General features: G+C 42.6%; 1 protein-coding gene across 1 annotated transcript; it reads left to right on the top strand.

The window, feature by feature from the left end:
• The first annotated feature begins 4,468 nt into the window (after positions 1-4,468).
• Positions 4,469-20,057, top strand: LOC112260398 (protein phosphatase 1 regulatory subunit 7). The gene is made up of 10 exons (XM_024435470.2): positions 4,469-4,590; positions 5,376-5,471; positions 8,317-8,372; positions 8,465-8,530; positions 8,699-8,829; positions 11,414-11,576; positions 15,195-15,311; positions 15,507-15,611; positions 17,774-17,860; positions 18,015-20,057. The coding sequence occupies exons 1-10, from the start codon at positions 4,488-4,490 to the stop codon at positions 18,189-18,191; spliced, it is 1,101 nt and encodes a 366-aa protein (XP_024291238.1). The 5' UTR covers positions 4,469-4,487; the 3' UTR covers positions 18,192-20,057.
• The last annotated feature ends 232 nt before the right edge of the window (positions 20,058-20,289 follow it).

Raw genomic sequence — 20,289 nt, forward strand, 5'->3', positions numbered from 1 at the left:
TGATTTGCAGTAAATATTCATTATTTTGTTTTTGTTTGAAAATCAGGTTTTGATGATTTTGTTCTTTGAACACAGTGATGTTGATGCACGGTTCATTTTGTGCACCAGTCAAATATATACCTATGTTTTGAATTTTAAAAAATCACATTTTATTTTTCCAATTAAGAAGGGTTCGGTGAATGCGCATATGAAACTGGTGGGGTTCAGTACCTCCAAGGTTACGAACCACTGATCCACTCCTATAACGAAACGAATGAATGTCACTCTGAACTATCCACTATAACCACGAGAGGGAGAGAGATGGACAATTCTACAAAATAAACTTTTCACCAGCGGTCAAGACGACACACTGAGCGTAAATATATATACACTGCTCAAAAAAATAAAGGGAACACTTAAATAACACAATGTAACTCCAAGTCGATCACACTTCTGTGAAATGAAACTGTCCACTTAGGAAGCAACACTGATTGACAATACATTTCACATGCTGTTGTGCAGATGGAATAGACAACAGGTGGAAATTATAGGCAATTAGCAAGACACTCCAATAAAGGAGTGGTTCTGCAGGTGGTGACCACAGACCACTTATCAGTTCCTATGCTTCCTGGCTGATGTTTTGGTCACTTTTGAATGCCGGCGGTGCTTTCACTCTAGTGGTAGCATGAGACGGAGTCTACAACCCACACAAGTGGCTCAGGAAGTGCAGCTCATCCAGGATGGCACATCAATGCGAGCTGTAGCAAGAAGGTTTGCTGTGTCTGTCAGCGTAGTGTCCAGAGCATGGAGACGCTACCAGGAGACAGGCCAGTACATCAGGAGACGTGGAGGAGGCCGTAGGAGGTTAACAATCCAGCAGCAGGACCGCTACCTCCGCCTTTGTGCAAGGAGGAGCACTGCCAGAGCCCTGCAAAATGACCTCCAGCAGGCCACAAATGTGCATGTGTCTGCTCAAACGGTCAGAAACAGACTCCATGAGGGTGGTATGAGAGCCCGACGTCCACAGGTGGGGGTTGTGCTTACAGCCCAACACTGTGCAGGACGTTTGGCATTTGCCAGAGAACACCAAGATTAGCAAATTCGCCACTGGCGCCCTGTGCTCTTCACAGATGAAAGCAGGTTCACACTGAGCACGTGACAGTCTGGAGACGCCATGGAGAACGTTCTGCTGCCTGCAACATCCTCCAGCATGACCGGTTTGGTGGTGGGTCAGTCATGGTGTGTGGTGGCATTTCTTTGGGGGGCCGCACAGCCTTCCATGTGCTCGCCAGAGGTAGCCTGACTGCCATTAGGTACCGAGATGAGATCCTCAGACCCCTTGTGAGACCACATGCTGGTGCGGTTGGCCCTGGGTTCCTCCTAATGCAAGACAATGCTAGACCTCATGTGGCTGGAGTGTGTCAGCAGTTCCTGCAAGAGGATGGCATTGATGCTATGGACTGGGCCGCCCGTTCCCCAGACCTGAATCCAATTGAGCACATCTGGGGACATCATGTCTCGCTCCATCCACCAACGCCACGTTGCACCACAGACTGTCCAGGAGTTGGCGGATGCTTTAGTCCAGGTCTGGGAGGAGATCCCTCAGGAGACCATCTGCCACCTCATCAGGAGCATACCCAGGCGTTGTAGGGAGGTCATACAGGCACGTGGAGGCCACACACACTACTGAGCCTCATTTTGACTTGTTTTAAGGACATTACATCAAAGTTGGATCAGCCTGTAGTGTGGTTTTCCACTTTCATTTTGAGTGTGACTCCAAATCCAGACCTCGATGGGTTGATAAATTTGATTTCCATTGATGATTTTGTTGTCAGCACATTCAACTATGTAAAGAAATAAGAATGTCATTCATTCAGATCTAGGATGTGTTATTTTAGTGTTCCCTTAATTTTTTTGAGCAGTGTATATTGATTGCAATTGTTCCCGAATGAGTGAGCGTTCATGTGCAAAGGATTAGCATTTCAATTGTTATAATTATCACTCTGTAGTGACTTCTTAGTTGACCTCCATTTCCCCTTTTTGTCTAACAAGCCGCGATGCCGGTTTAGCCCACTAGGGCACATTCTCCTATCATTTCTTGTAACCATATTTACTGTTTATGCATTTCTGTGAATTACTTAGTTAGTAATAAATCATCTAAGACAATTGATGTATGGATGACTCATAGTGAAGACTGGGTTCGTGCAGATAACCAACAATTTACGATGTTTGGAATAAGACTAACGTGAGGTAAATAATTCATTAATCAGGAGACTATGGATCAGATATGAAAATATCTGAAAGGTTATATTAGGAAATTATGGTGCCCCGACTTCCTAGTTAATTACATGTACATGATTAATCAGTTGATCGCGTAATACTAATTACAGAGAATCTTTAACTATGTCTTCAAATTAATGATAGTAAAGACACGACACAAAGTAGCTAGCAGCTCATACAAAGAAGTGTTCACAGAGCATGATGCATGATCTAAGCGGAAAGTATATTATGGTATCCATGTAATACACAGGGAGGTTATTAAAGATTGATTCCACACATGCTTCAGAGAGTTTTGCAACTGTGTGGTTCTGATGGCACTACACTGAGTTTGGAGTAAAGTAGTCCCATTCACCAGCAGTGTGTCTGAAGAGGGCCTATAAAGCCTGGTACGCAGTGGAGGGGAATATTGTTTGGGCAGTAAAGATCTGTGTCAAGATAACAAGAACAGCAGCGTCTCGGTTTCACTCCGTGTACTTTACTTCATATGGAAAACCAGCCTCACACCCTGTTGTAAATTAAAACAGAGGAGCTCTAGGGTCTCCCTCTCCAAATTCACAAAGGAATGCGCGCTGTCTCCAGAGACGTTCTAAAGTGAATACTGGAACAATATTTCTCACAGCAAATGTGGGGAATGGTTAGAGGCGAGCTATGAAAAACTATTGTTGGTTATTTTGGGATGTCATTAAAAATATTATAGAGGAAATACTGTAACTTAAAGTATATACACTACATGTACGATGTCTCCATCCTTTACGTTGTGCATGAAATATGAATAACGATGAATGTGTTTTTGGTAGGGATGTGGTTTTTGTAGCCATAAGAGACCATTTGTTTTCAAAAACTTTGCACAGTAAGTAGCCACGCCCCGAGTGAGGTCAGAGTGTGTCAGCCTGACGGAACAGTCCCTTTTGACCAGAGTGCATAAAAGGATTGGTGAAGAAATTAACATTCAGAACAAAGAGGTGTGTAGCTACAGGTCACGTCCAAAGGGGTTTGAACGCTGAAATCTCAACACGAGGTCGAGACAATATCACTGGTACGGCTGATTAGCTGTCCTAAGTAAAGTTTCTAGAAAAGCGAATTGAAGTGGGACCATCCTACTACTCTTCAAACCATCCATCCTTATACAACTCTTCTCGAATTACCGTATTCTACTACTCTCATCACTCAATGGGAACCAACGACACGGCTGGCTAGCCTATCTTCAAAGAAGAAGAAGGGGGAGGGGGGAGGGAGATCAGAGCATTACAAGCGTGCCGTGGAAAGGCCCAACCAAACCCTTTCCAAGAAGGCTTGGCTTACTCCAAAAGGGAGGCGGTTCATATGCAAAGTATATGATTACTGTGAGAGTAGTTTATAAATGTACCAAAGTATTATGTCTCAGTGCCTCTCTCTCTCTCTCTCTCCCCCTCTCCATGTCTTTTATAAAAAGCCACCATATTGTGTCAGTCGGCTAGGGACCTGTTTCTAATGTATTAAGTGTGTATCTTTATCCTGTGTTATCATTTAGTTAGCTAGTAAATAAATAACTAAACCAATATGTGTAGTGCTGAATCAAATGTAAGGCTGTGGTTTTTTTTTTTTGCAGATGCAAGAGATTATGATTGTTCAGAATGATGATATGATACAAGGTTAGGATGAACTGTTTTGACTCTTTGATGGGCGTGATTTAATTCAGGTAACTCTTTAAACAATCGCTCTTGTGGTGCCCCAAATTCCTAATGAGTTAATTGTTACATGATTATTTTAATCTGGTAACAATTAAACATAGTTGATTAGATAAATAACATTCATCTGAATAATGAAAGGAAAGTCATGACACCTACTCGGGAAGTAGATTAAGTACATCAACTCATTGTTTTAAAAATATACACCATCCACCTATAGTATGTTTCTGGTTATGGATGACCTTCCCTTAATAAACACTATTCTTATTTTATTTATCTGCCCTTGTTGAAGGGCTATCTATGTATGTCCTCTTGTGCAGGTGTGATTGTGGCGTGCTGTTGTGCAGGAATATGTGTGATTGGCACCATCCTGTGGTCAAAAAGTGCAATTAAACTGCTCTTTGTGATAGTGTCGCAGTTCTTATATTTTCCAGTTTAAACATTCATGTTTTGTCTATATTTTCGGGATTCAAATGTGATCTTGAATATCGCTAACAAACGGATAAATGGTCTATTGTGGTCAGTGACGCACCCCTTTTGAAGGCAGAGCCCGCATCAAACATGCAGCCTCCTGATTGGCTGAGGAGATTGTCAATTAAAAAGGGAGAGTTATCGGAAACAAATATGGCTACCCTGTCTGTTGGAGAGCCTCAAGAGATGGAAGGTGAGTGACAATTTAAAATATTGCATCACAAATAGTTTTTCATGAGGGTGGTTAAATATATATTTAACTATTTATTATTGAACCCCCCCCCCATGCTGCAGGGGATGTTATTTTGTGCTACTTTGCCCTTCCCTCCGTGGACATGCTATCTAGCTAATGTTGTTAGCCACCAGTGGCAGTAGCTAGCTATTTCATTCAATAAGTTGTTTACGTTCGCTAGCATTTATCTAGCTACTAGTACTAGCTAACATGTTTTTTCTGTACCTAGGTAAATGTCATCCTCCTATGTTTATTGTAGTTAGCTAACATTAGCTATATAACAAATAATGACCGTCTCATCCACTTAAAGCAAGTTAGCCTAGCAACTGAGTGTAGTTGAAATGGGAACGTCTCATGGTGATTGGTCTATCAAGCTACTCTAGCTAGCTGGTTGGTCGGCCCTTGCTGGCCAGTCAGCTAGCGTGGAAATGTTGCTTTCAATATTGTCGGATTCTTCCAACATCTAAATCAAACTGTCAGACAGACACATACGAAAATAACCATACTAGCTACTGTATATAGCTAACTTCAAAACAAGGTTTAGCTAAGTATAAATACGTTTCTACTTCTACTGATCAGCTAGCAGTAGTTTGCAGACAGCCATCCATAGAAATGCGGGTCCGATCATGTGAGCCTGCTACATGGGCGCTTTAGTTTTCATGACTCATCCATGGCTACAACTGTGATAATGTTCAAACTACATTGAACTGACCCAGGCTGTTCCTTCCCATCTGTTATGTGTGCAGTGGACCGGAAGGGAGAGTCAGAGGAGTCAGGAGATGATGAGACCAGGAGGAAGAGCATCAATGGGGAGGTAGACCTGAACCAGCCTCCTGCCACAGGTGGGGCCTACCTGTACATGCCAAGGAGGCAGCTTCAATGTCCTAATTTAAAACTTAACTGAGAACCTAGCAATTAATGTTTGATCACTTAATTTGCATAAAGTCTCTTTTGCATTAGTAGGTAATGTATTGATGTATTGTGACTTTTCTACTTGTTGATGAATCAATGCTGTTTTTGTTTGCTACCTTATGTGAATTTAATGTGGGACATGCGCTCTGCAAATTAAATATTATGTTATGCACAAGTAAAGTGTCAAGTCATGCTCAGTTGGCACAAACTGAACAAAAATTTTTTGATTTGAATCTGACTGAAAGCAGGAAGCACCAGTGACTAGATCAATAAAAAAGTGGTCAGATGAAGCAGATTCTAAGCTACAGGACTGTTTTGCTAACACAGACTGGAATATGTTCTGGGATTCCTCCAATGGCATTGAGGAGTACACCATATCAGTCATTGGCTTCATCAATAAGTGCATCAGCGACATCGTCCCCACAGTGGCCGTACGTACATAGCCCAACCAGAAGCCATGGATTACAGGCAGCATCAGCACTGACCTAAAGACTAGAGCTGCCGCTTTCAAGGAGCGGGACTCTAACCCATTGTGTTATTGACTGGACGTTTGTTTATTCCATGTGTAACTCTGTTTGTGTCGCTTTGCTTTATCTTAGCCAGGTCACAGTTGTAAATGAGAACTTGTTCACAACTGGCCTACCTGGTTAAATAAAGGTGAAATAAAAAAAGGACCCGGAAATTAATAGGAAATCCCGCTTTGCCTTCAGACAAACCATCAAACAGGCAAAGCATCAATACAGGACTAAGATTGTATCGTACTAAACTGGCTCTGACGCTCGTCGGATGTGGCAGGGCTTGCAAACCATTACAGACTACAACGGGAAGCACAGCCGAGAGCTGCCCAGTGACACGAGCATACCAGACAAGCTAAACTATTTTTTAAACATTTTTTTTTCACCTTTATTTAACTAGGTAGGCCAGTTGAGAACAACTGCGACCTGCCCAAGATGAACTTCTATGCTCGCTTTGAGGCAAATAACACTGAAACATGCATAAGAGCCCCATCTGTTCCGGACGACTGTGCGATCACACTCTCCGCAGCCGATGTGAGTAAGACCTTTAAACAGGTCAACATTCACAAGGCCGCAGGGCCAGGCGGATTACCAGGACGTGTACTCCAAGCATGCGCTGACCAACTGGCAAGTGTCTTCACTGACAAGTTCAACTTCTCCCTGTCTGAGTCTGTAATACCAACATGTTTCAAGCAGACCACCATAGTGCCTGTTCCCAAGAACACTAAGTTAACCTGCCTAAATGACTACCGACCCGTAGCACTCACGCCTGTAGCCATGAAGTGCTTTGAAAGGCTGGTCATGGCTCACATCAACACCATTATCCCAGAAACCCTGGACCCACTCCAATTTGCATACCATCCCAACAGATCCACAGATGATGCAATCTCTATTGCACTCCACACTGCCCTTTCCCATCTGGACAAAAGGAACAACTATGTGAGAATGCTATTCATTGACTACAGCTCAGTGTTCAACACTAGTGCCCTCAAAGCTCATCAATAAGTGAAGGACCCTGGGACTAAACACCTCCCTATGCAACTGGATCCTGGACTTCCTGACGGGCAGCCCCCAGGTGGTAAGGGTAGGTAACACATCCTGCCACGCTGATCCTCAACACAGGGGCCCATTAGATGTGTGTTTTGTCCCCTCCTGTACTCCCTGTTCACTCATGACTGCATGACTCCAACACCATTCAATTTGCAGATGACACAACAGTGGGAGGCCCAAACAATGACGAGACGCCCTATAGGGAGGAGGTCAGAGACCTGGCCTCAATATGATCAAGACAAAGAAGGTGATTGTGGACTACTGGAAAAAAGAGGACCGAACACGCCCCCATTCTCATCGACAGGGCTGTATTGGGGCAGGTTGAGCGCTTCAAGTTCCTTCCTTGGTGTCCACTTCACCAACAAACTAACATGGTCCAAGCAAACCAAGACAGCCGTGAAGAGGGCATGACAGCACCTCTTCCCCCTCAGGAGACTGAAAAGATTTGGCATGGGTCCTCAGATCCCCAAAAGGTTCTACAGCTACACCATCGAGAGCATCCTGGTTGCATCACTGCCTAGTATGGCAACGGCCTCCGACCACAAGGCACTACAGAGGGTAGTGCGTACGGCCCAGTACATCACTGGGGCCAAGCTTCTTGCCATCCAGGATCTCTATACCAGGCGGTGTCGGAGGAAGGCCCTAAAAATTGTCAAAGACCCCAGCCACCCTAGTCGTCATAGACTGTTCTCTCTGCTACCGCATGGCAGCGATACCGGAGCGCAAAGTCTCGGTCCAAGATGCTTCTAAACAGCTTCTACTCCCAAGCCATAAGTCTGCTGAACACCTAATCAAATGGCTACTCGGACTTTTTGCATTGCTCCCCCACCCCCCCCTTTACACCGCTTCTACTCTGTTGCATCTATACATAGTCACTTCAATAACTCTACCCACATGTACATACTACCTCAACTAACCGGTGCCACCGCACATTGACTCTGTACTGGTACCCCCTGTATATGGACTCGCTATTGTTTTACTGCTGCACTTTAATTAGTTGTTACTTTCATCTTAATCTTATCTGTATTTTTTTTTAAACTACAAAGTTGGTTGGGGGCTTGTAAGTAAACTGTTGTATTAGGCGCATGTGACGAATACAATTTGATTTGAGAACATTTTGTACTTTTGTAGCTAGTACACGCTACTCTAGTTAGGCCTAGATGCTGTGTTACAAATCACTTCTTGAAATGTCTTTTCTCTTTGTACACAGTTAAAGAGGAGTCTCCCGTTGATATGGATACCATAACCTTGGACCCAGAGGAAGAGGTGATGGAGGGATGGGAATTAGTGTTGCCATAACAATTATGAATGGTGTTCCAATTTAGTTCTCTACCTAACACACCTACCTCTCTTCACAGGATGTTGATCTTGTCCACTGTAGGATTGGGAAGATTGAGGGATTGGAGGTGTTGAGGAAGGCTAAGGTCAGTAGGTTGACTACTGTCAGTCCTTCACCCATAGAGTATGATTTCTAAAAACATCATATAGCTATTTATAGAAAACATAGATGACAATCACCCTCGGGTAAAGGAGACTGTCTGCACAAACAGAATGACTAGATTAATTAACGCTGAATGTTTGCGTGTCTCCAGACGCTCTCTCTAAGGCAGAACCTGATCAAAAACATTGAGAACCTGGAGACGTTAGTGACTCTGAAGGAGCTGGATCTCTACGACAACCAAATCCGCAAACTTGAGAACCTGCAGACCCTCACAGAACTGGAGTGAGTCTGACCCATACAGTACCTGTCAAAAGTGTGGACACACTTACTCATTCCAGGGTTTTTCTTTATTTTTACTATTTTCTATGTTGTAGAATAATACTGAAGAAATCAAAATGGCCACCCTTTGCCTTGATGACAGCTTTGCACCCTCTTGGCATTCTCTGAATGAGCTTAATGAGGTAGTCACCTGGAATGCATTTCAATTAAAACCTCTTAAGCCGACCCCCTACTTTTTCGAACATTCTGTTAAAAATCGCGCAACATTTTGGCGTCCTGCTACTCATGCCAGGAATATAGTATATGCATATGATTAGTATGTGTGTATAGAAAACACTCTAACGTTTCTAAAACTGGTTAAATCACGGCTGTGACTATAACAGAACGTCTGTTTCATCGAAAAGCGCAGGAAAATCTGATCACTGGAGATGGAAAAAAATATCCATGCGCCACTTCAACCCATTGTTAAAGGTGAACCGTATTAAATGAGGCCGAGGTTGCAGTACCTACAGCTTCCACAGGATGTATAGAGTCTTCTCATTTGATTCTGATTTGATTCTTGGTAGATCCGACCAAAGGGAACCGATTCCCTCCGACCACCAACTTGATGTATTGGCTCGGTGTTTTTCCGGACATTTTTTCCAGACGACCAGCTATCGAATTTACATCGCCTCCTGATGATTTTTATAGCTTATTAACGTGTAGTAATACCTAAAGTTGCATTAGAAAGGTATTTCGAAGTGTTTTGTGAAAGTTTATCGTCGACTTTTTAACTTTTAAAAAATGACGTTACGTTATGAAACGCTATTTTTTTCCGTTTATCACACAGTTTTCATAGATCGATATCTAGGCTATATATGGACCGATTTAATCGAAAAAAAGACCCAGTATTGATTATGGGACATCAAGGAGTGCCAACAAAGAAGATGGTCAAAGGTAATGAATGTTTTATATTTTATTGTGCGGTTTGTGTAGCGCCGACTATGCTAATTCTTTTGTTTACATCCCCTACGGGTCTTTTGGGGTGTTACATGCTATCAGATAATAGCTTCTCATGCTTTCGCCGAAAAGCATTTTAAAAATCTGACTTGGTGCCTGGATTCACAACGAGTGTAGCTTTAATTCAATACCAAGCATGTGTATTTTAATGAACGTTTGCGTTTTAACTAATACTATTAGCGTTTAGCGTAGCGCATTTGCATTTCCAGAGCTCTAGTTGGGACGTCTGCGTCTCAAGTAGGATCAAGAGGTTTTTAACAGTTCCTTGTTAATTTGTCGAATTTCTTTCCTTAATGCGTTTGAGCCAATCGGTTGTGTTGTGACATGGTAGGGGGGGTATACAGGAGATGGTTCTATTTGGTAAAATACCAAGTCTATATTATGCCAAGAACAGCTCAAATAAGCAAAGAGAAACGACAGTCCATCATTACTTTAAGACATGGTCATTCAATCTTGAAAATTTCAAGAACTTTGAAATTTTCTTTAGTTGCAGTCGCAAAAACCATCAAGCGCTATGATGAAGGACCACCACAGGAAAGGAAGACTCAGAGTTACCTCTGCTGCAGAGGATAAGTTCCTCAGAAATTGCAGCCCAAATAAATGCTTCAGAGTTCAAGTAACAGACAGACTGTGTGAATCAGGCCTTCGTAGTCCAATTGATGCAAAGAAACCACTACTAAAGGACACCAAGAAGAAGAGACTTGCTTGGGCCAAGAAACATGAGCAATGGACATTAGACCAGTGGAAATCTGTCCTTTGGTCTGATGAGTCCAAATTAGAGATTTTTGGTTCCAACCCCCATGCGAACGGATGATCTTGTGTGGTGAAACATCGAGGAGGTGTGATGGTGTGGGGTGATTTTTGTGGTGACACTATCTAAGATTTATTTAGAATTCAAAGCACACTTAACCAGCATGGCTACCACAGCATTCTGCAGCGATACATCCGATTTGGTTTGCGCTTAGTGAAACAATGACACAAAATACACCTCCAGGGTGTGTAAGGACTATTTGACCAAAAAGGACAGTGATGGAGTGCTGCATAAGATGACCTGACCTCAACCCAATTGAGATGGTTTGGGATGAGTTGGACTGCAGAGTGAAGGAAAATCAGCCAACAAGTGCTCAGCTTATGTGGGAACTCCTTCAAGACAGTTGGAGAAACATCCCTCATGAAGCTGGTTGAGAGAATGCAAAGATTGTTTTAAAGCTGTCATCAAGGCAAAGGGTGGCTACTTTGAAGAATCTCAAATATATTCTGATTTGTTTAACACTTGTTAGGTTAGTACATGATTCAATATGTGTTATTTCATAGTTCTGGTGTCTTCACTATTATTCTACAATGTAGGTTTGTCCAAATTTGACTGGTACTGTACATAAATGCATGCATACACACCAGTGTTTACCTTCCTATCAGCTGACCTTGCGGTTGCCTCGATGACCAGCTTTTACTAACCATTAAGTGTCCTCTCCTCAGTTACACTGACAGAACTGAATTAACTTTGTTACTCCATGTGCTATTTTGCACAAAATGTTTCCTCTCAGTAAAGTTTAATTAAACCTGAATGTATTTTGACTCTGCTCTCCAGCCAGCTGGACGTGTCCTTCAATCTTCTGAGGAAGGTGGAGGGTCTGGAGCGTCTGACGGGGCTGAAGAAGCTATTCCTGCTGCACAACAAGATAAGCCACATCGCCAATTTGGACCATCTCACCGGCCTGGAGATGCTGGAGCTGGGCTCTAACCGCATCCGGGTGAGACAGAGGCCATGGGTCAGGGGTTACAGGGCTTGTGCGACCAATTACATATGCTTAGAATTTGTATGCAGAGATGCAAACTCCTTGCTTTTTGGCGATATTCGCAGTTTTGAAGAAAAAAAATACTGTTTGTTTCTGTCATCAAAATCATTGACTAAGCACAGAATGCATCTCTGTGTTCTACAAATATAATATCAAACACAGTGTGATGTCATATCACAATGAGTGCCTCATCCAATAATCATGTGACAGCTGTGATCTTCCCGCCGCATCCGCTACCAGCCATTACTCACCTGCTTTTCTCTGTCCATTCTTTCTGCAACTGTAACTAGGCCACTCAGGAACATTCAATGTAGTCATTCAGTGTATATTTGGCCTTGTATTTTAGGTTGTCCTGCTGAAAGGTGAACTCATCTCCCAGTGTCTGTTGGAAAGCAGACTGAAGTTTGCCTGTGCTTAGCCCTATTGTTTATTTTATCAAACTCCCTAGTCCTTGCCAATGACAAGCATACCCATAACATAATGCAGCCACCACCATGCTTCAAAATATATATTCAAATCTATATTTTTATTTGATTTAACCTTTTTATTGAACTAGGCAAGTCCGTTAAGAACAAATTCTAATTTACAATGACGGCCTACCGGGAACAGTGGGTTAACTGCCTTGTTCAGGGGCAGAACGACAGATTTTTACCTTGTCAGCTCGGGGATTCGATCTAGCAAACTTTTGGTTACTGGCCCAACGCTCTAACCACTAGGCTACCTGCCACCCCAAAACAATTGACAGCGGTGGGATTGAATATGAAGCGTGGTACTCAGTGATGTGTTGTGGATTTGCCCCAAACATAGCGCTTTGTATTCAGGACATAAAGTTAATTTTTTTGCCACATTTTTTGCAGTTTTATTTTAGTGCGTTATTGCAAACAGAATGCATGTTTTTGAATGTTTTATTCTGCTTCATTCTTTTTACTCTGTCATTTAGGTTACTATTGTGGAGTAAGTACAATGTTGTTGATCTGTCCTTCATTTTTCTGTTATCAAAGCCTTTAAACTCTGTAACTGTTTTAAAGTGACCATTGGCCTCATGGTGAAATCCCTGAGCGGTTTCCTTCCTCTCCTGCAACTGAGTTAGGAAGGACACCTGTATCTTTGTAGTGACTGGGTGTATTGATTCACCATCCAAAGTGTAATGAATAACTTCAACATGCTGAACGGGACGTTCAATGTGTGCAATGTTGTGAGTCATTGGAAAACCTCTTTGGTTGAATTTCACTGCTCGACTGAGGGACCTTTTAAAATTATCTGTATGTGTGGGGTACAGAGATGAGGTAGTCCAGTCAAATCATGTAAAACACTTATTGCACACAGTCCATGCTACTTATTATGTGACTTGTTAAGCTTTTACAAAAAAAGCATGTAAGTTATTAATTACACTTCGGATGGCATCCTTCCTAACTCAGTTGCCGGAACGGAAGGAAACCGCTCAGGGATTTCACCATGAGGCCAAAACAGAGTTTAATGGCTGTGATAGGACAAAACTGATGATGGTTCAACAACATTGTAGTTACTCCACAATACTAACCTAAATGAGTAAAAAGAATGAAGCCTGTACAGAATAAAAATATTCTAAAACATGCATCCTTTTTACAGTAAGGCACTAAACTGCAAGAAATGTGGCAAAGAAATTAACTTCATGTCCTGAATACAAAGTGTCATGTTTGGGGTAAATCCCTTAGCTCCACTCTTAATGTTCAATCGTGGTGGCTGCATCATGTTATGGGTATGCATGTCATCGGCAAGGATTGGGGAGTGTTTTATGATAAAAAGCAATGGAATAGAGCTAAGCACAGGCAAAATCCTAGAGGACAACCTTAGTTCAGTCTACTTTCCAACAGACACTGGGTGATTAATTCACCTTTTCAGCAGGACAATAGCCTAAAACACATGGCCAAATTTACAATGTGGCCTGTTTTTATTCGGTACACCACCTTGTTCACGAAAATGGATTGCTCCTATAGTCACGTGGCCATGGCTTGCAATTGAACGTTAGAATTGGCAAAACGAATGACCTAAGCGACTTTGAACGTGGTATGATCATCGGTGCCAGGCCTGCCGGATCCAGTATCTCAAACGGCCGCCCTCCTGGGTTTTTCATGCACGACAATGTCGAGGGTTTGCCGAGAATAGTGCAACGCAAACATTCAGTCAGCGGCGGTCCTGTGGGCAAACACAGCTCAACAGTGGTGTGTAGAACGGCATCTCTGCTTGCACAACTTGTTGAACCTTGTCATGGATGGGCTGTTAGGACCACACCGGGTTCAACTCCTGTCAGCTAAAAAGAAGAAGGAGCGGATCCAGTGGGTGCGCAATCACCAACACTGGACAATTTGAGTGGAAAAACATCTCCTGGTCCGACAAATCCCGGTTTGTTTTGCGACATGCAGATGCGAGAGTCAAGTTTTGGCGTAAGTAGCATGAGTCCATGGACCCATCCTGCCTGTTGTCAACGGTACAGGCTCATGGCTGTGGTGAATTTGTGTGTGGAATGTTTTCCTGGCACAAGTTAAGTCACTTGATACCAATTGAGCAATGATTTGAACGCCGTGTCCCGACGTATTCCGGGCTGATCTGGCGGCAAAGGGTCCGACACAGTACTAAATGGGTGTACCTAATAAATTGGAGTTGCTTCCCAAACCAACATTGAATGTTCCTGAGTGGCCTAGTTAAAATGTTGACTTAAACCGGCTTAAATCTATGGCAAGACTTCAACAACCAACTTGACAGACCTTGAAGAATTGTAAAAATAATCTGCAAATATTGTACAATGCAGGTGTGCAAAGCTTTAAGACTTACCCAGAAAGACTCGCAGCTGTAATCGCTGCCCAATGTGATTCCATGTATTGACTCAGGGTAAAATACTTATCTAATCAAGATATTTGGATTTTTCATTCCACTTTTATTTTAATTTTATACATCTTTCACTTTGACAGAGTATTTTGTAGATAATTTAATCCTACTTTGTTAAGTTACAATGTGTAAAAAATCTCTAAGGGTGTCGCTTATTAAATCCCCTTCCATCAGTGTAGACGAAGGGGAGGAGATGGGTTGAAGAAGGATTTTTAAGCCTTGTGACAATTGAGACATGAATTGTTTGTGTACAATTCGGAGGGTGAATGGGCAAGACCACAAGAGACAGGTGCCTTTGAATGGGGTATGGTAGTAGGTGCCCTGCGCACCAGTTTGTGTCAAGATCTGCAATGCTGTTGGATTTCTCACTCTCAACAGTTTGCCGTGTGTATCAAGAATGGTCCAACACCTAAAGGACATTCAGCCAACTTGACACAATTGTGGGAAGCATTTGGAGTCAACATGTGCCAGCGTCCCTGTGGGACACTTTCGACACCTTGTAGAGTCCATACCCAGATGAATTGAGGCTGTTCTGAGGTGGTGTGCAGCTCAATATTAGGAAGGTGTTAATGTTTTTTACACTTATGCTCTGCTTACTCCAAGTCTACACATCTCTCAATTGGCAGCCACTTGGAACAGAAAGAGTCATCGTTGCCGCAAAGACTTGATTGATCTAACGTGTGTGTGTGGCTTTTTGCGTGTTTCCAGGTAATTGAGAATTTGGACTCTCTGTCCTCCTTGACGAGTCTGTTTCTGGGCACCAACAAGATCACACAGTTTCAGCATCTGGAGGGCCTACACAATCTGACAGTCCTTAGCATCCAGGTACACACACACACACACACACACACAGTGGCTTAATAGTGTCTGCCACTTCCTCAGTCTTCAGTTTTGTGTTCAGTGGGACATCGAGTCATAGACTGCAGCATTTCTAATACGCAAATGCTTGTGTTTAGTGACCCTATTCAGTAGCGGTACAATATTGAAGAAGTGGATGTTGAATTGTCGTCTTTCCTCCAGAGTAACCGCATCACCAAGATGGAGGGTCTGCAGGGTCTGGTGAACCTGAAGGAGCTCTACCTGAGTCACAATGGCATCGAGGTCATAGAGGGCCTGGAGAACAACGTGAGTCAACTGCAACCTGCACAACTGTAGGGCCATGCACGTTGCCATGGTGACCAATAAAATTAGAGCAGGAATGCAATATTTATGGATCCCTAATGAAGTAATGTGGTGGGAGTCTGCTAGATGACTTGATGTAAATGTTTAGCGGCTTCACTGCATGTAGATTATACAATGTATTTAAAAAAATGTTTTATCTAAAAAAGAATAATGTGCGATTTACATGGGGGTGTCTAAGGCACTGCGTCTCAGTGCTAGAGGCTTCATTATAGACACCCTGGTTTGAATCCAGGCTGTAACGCAAATGGCCGTGATTGTGCGCTGCCCTATGGGACACCCAATTGGCCCAGCGCCGTCTGTTTGGCGGTTGTAGGCGTCATTGTAAATAAGAATGTGTTCTTTACTCACTTGCCTAGTTAAAGAAAAATAAATGAACATGTTGAAGTTGGAAGTTTACATACATTTAGGTTGGAGTCATTAAAACTCGTTTTAACCACTCCACGCGTTTCTTTTTAACAAACTATAGTTTTGGCAAGTCGGTTAGGACATCTACTTTGTGCATGACACAAGTCATTTTTACAACAATTGTCTACAGACAGATTATTTCATTTATAATCCACTGTATAACAATTCCAGTGGGTCAGTAGTTAACACACACTAAGTTGACTGTACCTTTAAACAGCTTGGAAAATTCCAGAAAATGTCATGGCTTTAGAAGCTTCTGATAGGCTAATTGACATCATTTGAGTCCATTGGAGGTGTACCTGTGGATGTATTTCAAGACCTACCTTCAAACTCAGTGCCTCTTTGCTTGACATCATGTGAAAATCTAAAGAAATCAGCCAAGACCTCAAAAAAAAATGGTAGACCTCCACAAGTCTGGTTCATCCTTGGGAGCAATTTCCAAATGCCTGAAGGTACCACGTTCATCTGTACAAACAATAGTACGCAAGTATAAACACCATGGGACCACGCAGCCGTCATCCCGCTCAGGAAGGAGATGCGATCTGTCTCCTAGAGATGAACGTACTTGGTGCGAAAAGTGCAAATCAATCCCAGAACAAGAGCAAAGGACCTTGTGAAGATGCTGGAGGAAACGGGTACGAAAGTGTAAAACGAGTCCAATATCGACATAACCTGAAATGCCGCTTAGCAAGGAAGAAGCCACTGCTCCAAAACCACCATTTTTAAAAAGCCAGACTATGGTTTGCAACTGCGCATGGGGACAAAGATCATAGTTTTTGGAGAAATGTCCTCTGGTCTGATGAAACAAAAATAGAACTGTTTGGCCATAATGACCATCGTTATGTTTGGAGGAAAAAGGGGGAGGCTTACAAGCCGAAAAACACCATCCCAACCGTGAAGCACAGGGGGGGCAGCATCATGTTGTGGGGGTGCTTTGCTGCAGGAGGGACTAGTGCACTTCACAAAATAGATGGCAACATGAGGAAGGAAAATGTTGTGGATATGTTGAAGCAACATCTCAAGACATCAGTCAGGAAGTTAAAGCTTGGTCACAAATGGGTCTTCCAAATGGACAATAACCCCAAGCATACATCCAAAGTTGTGGCAAACTGGCTTAAGGACAACAAGGTCAAGGTATTGGAGTGGCCATCACAAAGCCCTGACCTCAATCCCATATTTTTGGGGGGTAGAACTGAAAAAGTGTGTGCGAGCAAGGAAGCCTACAAACCTGACTCCGTTACACCAGCTCTGTCAGGAGGAATGGGCCAAAATTCACCCAACTTATTGTGGGAAGCTTGTGGAAGGCTACCCAAAACATTTGACCCAAGTTAAACCATTTAAAGGCAATGCTACCAAATAGTAATTGAGTGTATGTATAAACTTCTGACCCACTGGGAATGTGACAAAATAAATAAAAGCTAAAATAACTCATTCTCTCTACCATTATTCTGACATTTCACATTCCTAAAATAAAGTGGTGATCCTAACTGACCTAAGACAGGGAATTTTTACTAGGATTTAATGTCAGGAATTGTGAAAAACTGAGTTTACATACACCTTAGCCAAATACATTTAAACTTCCGACTTCAACTGTAGTTATTGTAAAATTATGACATAACATGTCTGCACACTAGTTTAATAGCAACTATTTGAAAATATTTAAAGTGGTGACTCAATTTATGCTGTTTGTCCACATACAGAAAAAGCTGACAACTCTGGACATCGCAGCCAACCGGGTGAAGAAAATTGAAAACATCAGCCATTTAACAGACCTACAGGAATTCTGGGTAAGCGGGAAGGAGAGATTGAAAGGAGGGATGTAGCATGGATGAGTCATTTTTTAATGTAGATCACTGTCAGTTGTTCGAGAAATAGATATGTCCAAGGCTGCAGATAAAGAAGTTAAGCCATATATGAAATCTCTAACACCCCCCCTCCCAGATGAATGATAATCAGATCGAGAACTGGTCAGATCTGGATGAGCTGAAGAGCTCCAAGGCCCTGGAGACAGTGTACCTGGAGAGGAACCCCTTACAGAAGGACCCCCAATACCGCAGGAAGATCATGCTGGCGCTGCCCACCGTACGCCAGATCGATGCCACCTTCATCCGCTTCTAACCGGCCCACGCCAGCCGTGCCACATCTCGTACCCCCACCTCAGTGTCCCCCACCTCCCACTCACCGTCCTTCCCCTGCCACTGCAAAATGGATCTCCGCTCACTGCACTAATTCACCACAGACACATACTGATACACACAGACAAGGGTTCCCTTTGTATAACATGTCTACTTAAATACACACATTCTGACCATCACTTTTCTCCTTAACGTCTCACACACAAACACGTGCACGCACGCATGTACACACTCACTCACACTCATCACCTGACCGATGCTATTGTGTGACCGCTTATTAATTTATTCCCAGAATTGGACTGGAAATGGGCTGGTAGGAGTGGGGGCTGCAGGGATGTCAAAAAGACCCCATCTTTCCCCACTGTCCTCCCTCCCTCTTTTCTCCTTCTCTCCTCCCTTTTGCATGTGGAGTAGGGAACGATTGCCCTGCCTGATTGGCCTTTGTCTGGATGATTAAAAAAAGAAGGCAGGCTGTTTTCTCTTTGTTATTGAAATTGCACTGCACTTGGCAGAGAGGGGGGTGAGTGGTTTTTTAGGAAGGTCTACTACACTCAACAGATATCAAAGTCTTATTTTTTTTTATATTAAAGAATTTAAAATGATCAAATGTGTTTAAAAAAATAAAAATAATGTGGCCGTATGATACTTAGTTTGCCATAGGGATATTTAGAGCATCACAACGTTGGACTGCTTGCATACTGCAGCTGCATTACAGACACTGCCTCGTGCACGTGATATCTTGTTCTAAGTGAAGGCTTGAACTTAATTCACGCCCTGTCACATCAAAGAGCACAAAGAGTGCGCTTCTATCTGAAACTGGTCTGTCTCAGGCCAATAAGGCAAATGTTCTGAATGCATTGTCACCCGAAGAAACAGACCAGGGTTTTTTTTTCATTGATTTCTTATAAAACATATTTGTTTTGAATGGTAATCCTTCGGTAAACATCCCCAGGAGATCATCTGCTTTTGATTGTAAATAATCTAATTCTCTTAGACTGACTCAACATCCTAATTCAAATGAATCTGCAGTCTGAGCTGTTCTTATCCATATGTCAATCTTGCTGCTGTGAAATGCAACTAACGTTCAGTGATGGTGGTATTCAGCGCTTCTTTCTTTTCAGGCCATGACCCTCAAATGTTTTAAAATAATGTAAAGACAAATATGACAATCTGTTATAATATTTCTAAGTCAATAGCCCATGCATATACATGTATGGAGTCACCTACAGTTGAACACTTACAGGGAAAGTTTAACAGAAGTGAACCGTGTTTGTGAACAGAAATGGGCTCCTATGACCTATTAACCTGGATCAGTGGAGTGTGTCTGAGTTAAGGTATGTGGAAGGGAAGGAGTGTTTGTGGTGTAAACCACTTTTAACCACATTGCTCAGGACCTTACTATTGCCAATCAATGGACCAATGGGCTCAGAATTTGCCCCTAACCACAGATCTAGGATCAGCTAACCCTTTGTACCCCCAATCAGATTTGAACTTTAATAGTGTAATGACCCCCCTATCAGTGGTTAGGGGAAAATGTATATTCCCACCTGCAGAGTGAAAGGTGACCCATACAACTGGGGCTTATTCAAGAGGGTGCAACATTTTACAATGTTACAGATAAAAATGCAATGTATAGAATTTCAACTATTGACTCCCTTTGCCAGACAAGTTGGCAGTTCTATACATTACTTTTGTATCTGCCCCACTATTCCCAGTCCCTCAGATGGGTTCATAAAACAATGCCACACAACTCACTTGTATTTTTTGCCTTGTTTTTAGTCAAGCTTGGTAGACTGTTCTTGAACTGAATGTATTATAAAAGACTAAATAATAAAGTTACTTAAATTTACATGTCTCCCCCCACAAATGCTTACACCACTAAACTGACATTAGTAAAGAGATTGAAAGCTACTATTGCATGCACTGTATAAATTAGATTACATGTATTGACTAAAACTGCTGTACCATTGTGAATACTGTGAAGAGAAGATAACTGTTTTACTTGAAAGGATACCCTTGTATGGGCCATTGAGCTGTGGTTGGTGCGGCCTGCTACTCAGCCAACGTAGTCAAACCAGAGA

Source organism: Oncorhynchus tshawytscha, linkage group LG10, assembly GCF_018296145.1.
Source record: "Oncorhynchus tshawytscha isolate Ot180627B linkage group LG10, Otsh_v2.0, whole genome shotgun sequence".
NCBI lineage: Eukaryota > Metazoa > Chordata > Actinopteri > Salmoniformes > Salmonidae > Oncorhynchus > Oncorhynchus tshawytscha.

Bases quoted from the DNA above. Each gene is read 5' to 3' on its own strand.
- LOC112260398 (XM_024435470.2), top strand. From the start codon at position 4,488: ATGCAGCCTCCTGATTGGCTGAGGAGATTGTCAATTAAAAAGGGAGAG. The intron at 15,312-15,506 runs GTACACACACAC...TCTTTCCTCCAG, and splicing joins TGACAGTCCTTAGCATCCAG to AGTAACCGCATCACCAAGAT. The intron at 15,612-17,773 runs GTGAGTCAACTG...GTCCACATACAG, and splicing joins TAGAGGGCCTGGAGAACAAC to AAAAAGCTGACAACTCTGGA.